The sequence below is a fragment of the Polypterus senegalus genome, chromosome 18 (assembly GCF_016835505.1).
Source record: "Polypterus senegalus isolate Bchr_013 chromosome 18, ASM1683550v1, whole genome shotgun sequence".
Lineage (NCBI taxonomy): Eukaryota > Metazoa > Chordata > Cladistia > Polypteriformes > Polypteridae > Polypterus > Polypterus senegalus.
The window spans coordinates 50,261,234-50,270,363 of NC_053171.1; the positions used below are offsets into that span (position 1 = coordinate 50,261,234).

Genomic DNA, 9,130 nt, shown 5'->3' on the forward strand with positions numbered 1-9,130 from the left:
GCGTGTTTGGACTTAAAAGGTGACAATGCAATGTATAACTGCCCGTGAGTGAATATCATTTCTTTCTCTCTAATAAAAAAAAAACGTTTTCGAATGTTTGTCCCTGTGATTTGTTAATTATCATAGGAAACTGTAAACGTTTTAATAGTTTTAATAGAAATGGCATATCAAGATCTTTTTTGGTGTCTAATGTTATCAATGGAAGATGTACTACATTACCTTTCTTGTCACCTGTTTGACAAGTCAGAACTGTTCGACAGCATATTCTATTGATACACATTTAACCAATTTGCCATGTAACCGATCGACAGTTTTCACGTTAATTCGTTTGACTTCGTTTCTCAGTGCTAGGATTGTCCGTTTACTCATTTCTTCTGTTGATAACCCTTCGGGATGAAATTCTTTGATAAGTTTTGGACACAAGTCGTCTTTTATTGAGAACATGAAGTGAGGAAAACATTAAAATTTATAAGAGCTGAGAGCGCAGGAACTGTGTCTGACAAAGGCATTCACACAAATGAGAAGTGAGAAGACCATGTGCGTGGATGAAAATGGTTGAGAGGAAAGTGGGACTTGAAAAAAATCTCTTGGCAATAGTCTCATCTCAAGATTTTCTTTTATAATGAAGATATTTTTTGTTTTCTAAAAGTGCTTTCAAAGTTCATATACTAATGCCTCTAAAGTCAGAAGGCTATAGTGAGGTATGCTTGTAAGTAATTTAAAAACAGGTTGTAAGAAGTGTCCATTAAAGTTTATAAAGCTAAAATCATGTTTGCAAAATCAGTTGCTTTATCTCATGCTTTTGACATCAAAATGGGAGCTATCACCATGTTTGTTCAACATAGAAACAGCTTATGAAACCATGCATTAGGGTAGCAGTTATTCGCAAAAACCAAGCAATACTTATGAGACCAGAGGTATTCAACCTCAGTTTTGTATGTTGGCATTGGATGCAACTTTTTGCTTTAACCAAATTTTTAATTAGAACCCACTTATTTACTACTAAAGCAATAATTTTTCTGTCCTTCGTTTTAGTTAACCAGTTTGTTATCACTCAGAACCCTTTATTCCCTATTTTAATTTTAAACAGCCACATTAAGGTTTTACTTGTTGCTTGTTTTCTTAACCAGCCATCAGTTAATAATGAGGTGCAAGTGACAAATGAACTGCCAGCTTTCTAGCTGCTGTTCCTCCATTTAAAAATGTGTATTTGCACTATGAGTTGTGTTAATACAATGTTTTTAAGTGAGAGAGAAGGGAAGCACCAAGAGGTACACATCTGTTCCAGATCACAAAACGTATGGATAATGTTCTTGTAAAATGAAAAATCAAAAACGTGATAAAGATTTTCCTGGGAAGGTTGAAAGTACTAACAAAGCATATAATTAAGTACCAAATTTTGTTATCTGCTAGGCTTGGCTTTTAAATAAAAAACTGGTTGGAATGAAAACCTGCACCAACTACAGAGCTCCAGTACTAGAGTTAAGTACCCCTGCCTTTAACTCACAATATATCAGAGCTAATTACACATTCTACCTAAAACTGATTATCACAAATTTCAGGTAGTTCTTAAGAAAACACCAAAGCATTAACAAACAAGCTGTTTAACATAACATGCTGTTTCAACATCAAAAGGAATAAACCATATTTGTAAATGTCTGTTTTTTAAACAAAGAGCTTTGTTTCTTACTTCAACAGTGGCTTTTCAGTATTCTGACTTTTTATTGTAAATGTATGTTTTGGAGTATCACTATACTGTGTAGAGCAGCAATGGGTTAACACTGCTGATTCACAGATCCCATGTCCTGTGTTCAAAGGCTACACCTGTTCATGTGTATTTCCCACATTCTCACCTTGCTTGTGTATGTTTTCCTCTTAAGTACTCTAGTTTTCTTCCCACATAATTGAGTATGGGGGTCTGCATGAGTGGGCATTGTAATGGACTGGTGGACATTCTAGGGTTGTTTCCTGCTTTTCTTCCAGTGCTGACAAAATAAGCTCCAGCAGTCAACCCCTAAAGATGAGAGTTGGATTAAGCGTTTTGAGAATGTTATCTAAGGTTATTATATTGTTCACTATGATATATATATAGTCACTGCACTAAATCATAAGATATGTGATACTTCTTGAGAAGACAATTCAAAATTAACTGCAAGCTTAGAATAACAGCTTTAGACTTCTAGAAATATAATACTGCTGTTAGCTCTAAAAGTAGATGGAAAGTTGTGATGTATCAACAAGTGTCATTAGTGTAAGAAAACAATGTTAGATATCCAAGGCAGATCTTAACTGTCTTGAGGTGAAAACAAAAACTAGAAGTCGTGGAACAATTGGAAATGTCAGCGAATAAACGCTATAGTTTAAGATCTAGAACTGGGAAATTAAGTAGCATTGAGTTTAATGTTCTTGCATGGTAAGGATGAAAACTGTGCTGGGGCAGCATTAGTGTTTTGAATTGGATGTTAGTAGTGATGGTGTAGTGAAATCCGAGTTTGAAAGCTACAGTATGTCTATAGTCGAGACAAATTTAACTTTCAAATGCTACAAGCCAGTGTAGAATAAATATTGTTTCTATTAGCAAATCACCAGCCCAGAGAACTAGGAATAATGGTGAGCAGCAAACACTCTGCTCTACAGTAGATGTGGACTTTACATTAGATTACTGTGCACTTGAAATGAGACTTGCACCTGGTTAAAATTACCAATTAAGTCCATGAAGTGAAAGCAATTTTTTCTTTTATGACAAATAATATGTCTTACACTACAAATACTAATAAGCTCAAAAATACTATTGTCTGACTGCTGTGACAGAAATTTCCTGGCTGTGTTTTGTAGGCTGTTTGAATAAAAGCATCTGCTAAACAAGTAAATGTAAATGACAATGTTTCGTTGTGAAAATTGACAGCAATTAAAGAGTGATACTGGATTGAAATTACAGTAATATTTGGTAATAATAACTGTGCTGAAGGTCAGGCCATTTTCAAGGTAAAGTGTGCTTTTATTATTGGGTTATGCTAAGAACATATTTTAAAGCAAAATACAGTAAGTATGCACTATTTAAAATAGGGATGGCTACTTTATGGCTACAAAGTCTTGGGCTTGTATCTCAGTATAGGCCCTGTATGTATGGAACTTGCACATTCTCTGCGTTTCTGTTTTTTTCCAGTTACTCTAACTTTGCTTCCATGTCTCAGACACATGCATGTTTGGTTAGTTGGCAGTTTTAAACTGGTGTGACTGAGTGTAGGTGTCTGAGTGAGTGCTCCCTATGATAGACTGGCACCCTATCCATGATTGGTTCCTAGGTTAGACCTATTGCTGCTTTTTGCAAAAATCAACTTCATATACAAGTTAAAAAAATGGATTGATGCATGAATTCAACTGATGTGTATCTTGGAATTTTTTATTGTTTTTTTGTTTTTTTTTTGCTTTATTACAGGAAATAACATCAATTCTAAAGGAACTGAGAAGAGTTCAAAAACAGCTAGAAGGTGATTATCAGTTTATAATTTTTAGAAAATAACTTTCTGTGAAATATCCCTAGATACGTATAATGTTGGGTAACTGGGAAATAATTGGATATGAGATTTAATCTAAATTTAAAAAAAATGGTAAAGTGTATAGTATATTCTGTTCTTGAGTCCTGTCATTCTTAAAGCAATAGACACCTCATCTTGATTGGTGTTTCCATTTCATTCTTAATAAACGGGCAAATGTAAAAGTCAGAGAATGTGTTCAGAATAGAAGTATCCTAAACTAATATTGATTCTAGTGAATTAAAACATTTGGAGTTCATTTTGGAGTGCACTGGTTGGCTTTCTCTGGAAACTAGGGGCACAGAATATGATGCTATTAGAGACCATATTTGTGCGGTCCATTTAGGATGTTGGCACGTGGAAATTATATTTATTAATCTATTAACAGCAGCTACCTCCTAATCCCATGTAAAAATATGGGCTGTTTTGTCCAAATGTGATTGTGACTTGTGATTCAGTATGTATGTTTTATATCAGTTTCATCTAAACTGGATCTTATTAATTTCTTTAAACTTATTTCAGGTAATTTTGGCCAAATGGTTTTAGTGGATGTTTGACTGCAGTCATTTTATTACTAAGCAATTATTGCATAGATTCGGGCTTCAACTATTAAGAAATAATAAACTATAGAGCAGTCTAAAATGGGGCAAAATAATGGGCATCAATCAAATTAATTCCCATTTAGCAAACAAGAGCCTTCATGCTGGCATTGTGCTTTGTTTGATTTTCAAGTGTTTCCCTTACAGGTATATTTTTGCAGTCTCAACTTTGCATCAACACAGGGGATTTCATCCTATTTTAAGTATCATTTGGCTTGGAGCTTTCTTTTCAGTAAATGCTATGCCAGAAGCACATTGCTACAGTTCTTTGGACTCCTAACAAATCTGATGGATTATTTTTTCTCCTGTTCACTTTTTTGTATTATTTATTTTGGTGTGAATTATGTTCACAACTTACATTTATTTAGTAAAGGTGAATTATTCAGATTTTTCACTGGCTGTCTAGACCAACATAAAAATTAGTTAAATCTTTCATCTCTGCAGCAGTTTCTATTTTACAACAATAAGAAATGAGGCCAGATACAATTTAGGTCTAACGCTTTTTCAATTTTTTTTTTTTTTTTTCCCTCATTTAGTTATCAACAATATCATTGACCCCACTGGTGGTACAGACCTTCGTTCTAGGGGTTTATCAAGTGCTACGCCTGTTACCAGTGTAAATCGCCAAGTTGCCACAGCAGGGGACTCAGGAACTTTTGCACAAGGAGGGGGTTTCCCTTTGTTAAGCTCTCGTATTGGGGGTGAGCAGGGGAAGAAGAAAGTGAGTGCTGATGACAAGGGCTACATTGTCTGATTCTATTTGCATTTGTAATTCATGTTATGTATTGGTTATTGATGGATGACTGTGGATTTAGGCTTGATTTCAGAGATTTTGTATATGTCTTGTATATTGTTGATATGCTGTATAAAACAACTTGTTTCTGAGTGGATTGCAAAACTACTTTTGCCTTTTTATGGAGGCATTTTATCACTGTGCAGCAGAATGCATTCAGTATCAAGCCTTGTGTAAAATGGTAAATGGGTGGCGGGCCTTCTTTTCATGAACAACTGTAGAGCCATTTCATAGTGCCATATTGATTTTTGTGCTTTGTGTATAAAAGCATATTGATGAATTAATGTAAAACAATCAGAGAAATTGTTTCTTTTGTACTGTCAAAATGGTGTTTTACTTTTGTTATGGCAGAATTTACATTGCCAGCAGTGTCCCTGCACAGAAAACAGTGTTAATACTGTATGTTGCGATGTTATTGTGTTCAGTCAGCTTTGTCATACAATTATGTGAAATTAGAATGTAAGACGCATGGATGCAGCAGATAATAATGCAAAATGTTGAAATTCACTGAAATTGTTTTGGTGAAAAATGTGGGGAGGAAAATATTTTAATTTCTTTCAGTTTTACAACACACTCATTGTTATTTCTCAAATTTGATCAAAAATATTCATGCAGCATATGCAATTTTAATAATTCTCTGTGTCAATATACTTTTACAGGCAGAACATTTCTATATTGGTTAAAAATTGTCATTGGTGCAAGCGTACATAAAACAATGCCTCAAATATGAAAGTCGCTATGTCATTTTCATATTTGGTGAACACACTTTACTTGTGATGTGTGGCCTCTGATTTTAGAAGAACTGCATTTTGAAAGTGAGCTCTTGCCTTGATTTCCATGAGAGCATAAGTTACTGTAGTAATGCTTTTATTTTGTAGAATGCTGAACCTCATGCACTTTATGTCTCTGAGCCAATGAAAACCTACAGTATAGTTATCGAATGTGGAGTAGGTGAACACAGTTCTTTGTCTGATACAGTGGCAGTATTTTACAAATCCAACCTGGGGCTACATGAAATTCCACATTTAACCTGCATATTGCATCATTGAATATGTGTATTGTTTAGGCCTTTATAGTGTTTATTACTGGGGTTTATACAAATAGTTAACATGCACACTAATTCAGATTACTACCTTTGTAAACTGTTTGTGGATGCTGAAGGCTGGATAGACTTCAAAACTTTTGCTTTTGGGTCACTTTCACCACTCTTTATTGTGGATAATTTAAAGGTATGTCAGCAGGTTCTTCTTTAAAACACAGGTTATGTGTACCATGTTTTGGGAATATAGGGGCAGAATAGCAAGAAGTTAGAACAGGAGGCACCCTAGAGAATCTGTGCTTCTATTGCCAGCTTTGCACAAATGACTTGGTTTGTTTTTAGTCTGTTGCCTCTTCATTATCATCCTAAAATAATATAAAAGTCTGTCTTTTATTCACTTGTCTGGTCACCTCAGTACAGTGTGTCACAAGCTTTAAGTGATCTTTTCATGCATCATAGATGACCATAAATCACTTCATAGTTGGGTTTGTGTAAAAAAAAAAAAAAATTAGACCTGTTTGTTTATCATCGCTTTAACTAAATTAGGCCACTATCTTCCAATCTAACTGTTAATCACGGCCACTTTAGATGCTTCTATCCAGTAATCTCTTTATCTTTTCTTCTGCTGCTCACTGTGGCTTCCTCTTCACAACAGAGTACAGCAGTGTATTGTAACTTGAATATCTGTGAGTTTAATACAGATAAACAGTCTAAAGAACCAATATAATGACTGTGTGGTGGTACAAAATTAAATCAGGAACCAAGGAATGAATTTCCACACTCATACTATTCCTTAAGAAAGAGTAATTAACTATTAGTTACTTTTTAAACTCTTTCTTACTTTTCTTTAGTCTTTTTTTCTTTAGTTTTTGAAATTAATGTAATTTGACATTCAGTTATACATTATTTCTTTTTCCTTTTAAAAACAAAGAGCATGGTTGTACATAATGTTATACATAATATTTAGTAATGTGAATTAAGATTCTGACACTAACCACAGTACAAAAAAATAACTTAATAATGGAGGTAATTTACTTTTATTAAAACTTGAATTACTGTACTCTTTAAACTCCCATAAACACAGTTGCACTACGTACTAGTTTTTAAAGTCAATGTATGAATGCTGAACTGGCACCTGGTTCAGGGTTGGTTGCTGCCCTAAGCTTAGTATGCTTAAAGTCGGACTTTGTGATGGAGCTTAGATGCAACATTTATTAACTAAAGAATGAGGAAATATTCACTAATGAATGTACGTGTAATATTTGGGAAGCTTGTGCCCTGATTATGTGGGTATCTGATGCATTAAAACTCTGAATTAAGTTTCATATCATTTTGTGTTTCACACGCCAAGTTTAGGGAATTCTTACATGATAGATGTTCAGTCAACTTTTTGTCTGTTCCTGTATTTCCTATTTAAATAAAGTGACAAAACCCTTTTATTTTATATAGCTTATTTCGAAGTGTATTACATCTTAAGGCACTCTTCACAGATTAATAGGTATTGTTCAGTTGTTGGACTGCCTTTTTTTTTCCAAACTGCAGTCCAGGCCAGTGAAGTGGTCCATTGGAGTCAGACTGTGAGTCAGTGGTGCAGACTGAAATGACCTCTTTGTGATTAACCACATGGGTTGTGTTCTCCTTTACTTAATATTGAGATGTAAATTGAAAGGGTGAATAATAATAATAATTACAGTAATAATAGAGCATAAAGATATTTGGCCTGGTAGTCCCAACTGATTATTAGTAATATAGTTATGTTCAGACAATGCTAACAGTCTCAATTTATCTTTCATTGTATTGTGAGAAAATATATATATCTTTAGGTTTCTTGTTGAAAATTTAGAGCAGGGCCTCTTTAAACCTCTGCAGCACACATGGCAATATAACCTGCATTTTTGTCACTCTTTAATATTGTTTTATATCAGTATGCTACTGCTGGAGTATGTGAATTTCCCCTTGAGATTAATAAAGTATCTATCTATCTATCTATCTAACCTGGCATCCTAGCTACCAGTTTATCACTGCCTGGATGGGGCCAGTGGTGACTTTAGTATTACTCCTAAATATTTTTTTGTTTCTTGTTTGGCTTAAAGCCACCATATTGTAGTTCCATGTTTATTTTTCACCCTACCTTCTTATATTTTACACAAGATTTCATTTTGCCTTTATTCGTTTGCCTTATATTCTAATTCCTTATAGCAGTGGTGAATACTACTCCATGTTGCAATATTACCATATCTAATCAAACTTTTATATTATAGTGACTGAGCTACAGAATTAAATGTGGTAGGGCCTTTATGCTATTCTATCTTTTTTCTACATGTTTAGCAATCTCAGCCTGAACCGCATCAATTGGATCTCCCAGTTCCACAGTTCTTCTTGAGTTTTATTGGCTTTAGTACCCCCCTCCAGGTTTATATTCTTTTCCTGTTACTCTTTTTGGGTGACAGCTCTTGTTTGTTGGCCTTTTGTTAGACAAATTGATTGAGCATCAGTGAGTCCTGCCTCTGAAATCTAACGTGCTAAAATTCATCTATAATGAGCTCTTTGTCAGTATGGACAACCATAAGTAGTGTCTACTAATACAACCCTACTTCCAAAAAAGTTGAGATGCTGTGCAAAATGTCAATAAAAACAATGCAATGGTTTGGAAATCTCATAAACCCATATTTTATTCACAATAGAACATAGAGAACATATCAAATGTTGAAAGTGAGAAAATGTACCATTTTACGAAAAGAATAAGGTTATTTTGAATTTGATGGCACCAACACATCTCATAAATGTTGGGACAGGGCTATGTTTACCACTGTGCAGCATCTCCTTTTCTTTTAACAACAGTCATTATATGTCTTGGGGCTGAGGAGACCAGTTGCTGTACATTTTAGAGAGGAATGTTGTCCTTTTCTTGTTTGATATATGTTTTCAATTGGTGAAAAGTCTGGACTACAGGCAGCCCAGTTCAGTACGCGGACTCTTCTACTGTGAAACTATTATGTTCTAATAGATACATTAGCAATTTAGCATTGTCTTGCTGAAATATGCAAGGCCTTCCATGTAAACGCATCACCTGGAAGGAAGCATTTGTTGCTCTAAAACCTGTACATACTTTTGAGCATTGGTGTTGCTTTTTCAGATGTGTACGCTGCCAAACCCACAGCCG

General features: G+C 34.6%; 1 protein-coding gene across 2 annotated transcripts in view; it reads left to right on the forward strand.

Moving 5' to 3' along the window:
- si:ch73-212j7.1 (centrosomal protein of 170 kDa protein B) overlaps positions 1–8,531 on the forward strand; it is a 125,879-nt gene extending 117,348 nt beyond the window's left edge. For both annotated transcript variants that reach the window (XM_039741416.1, XM_039741417.1), the window contains 2 exons: positions 3,440–3,491; positions 4,672–8,531. In XM_039741416.1, the coding sequence (XP_039597350.1) occupies positions 3,440–3,491; positions 4,672–4,889 (270 nt within the window). In that variant the 3' untranslated portion in view covers positions 4,890–8,531. The remainder of the gene's footprint in view (positions 1–3,439; positions 3,492–4,671) is intronic.
- Positions 8,532–9,130: the final 599 nt, after the last annotated feature.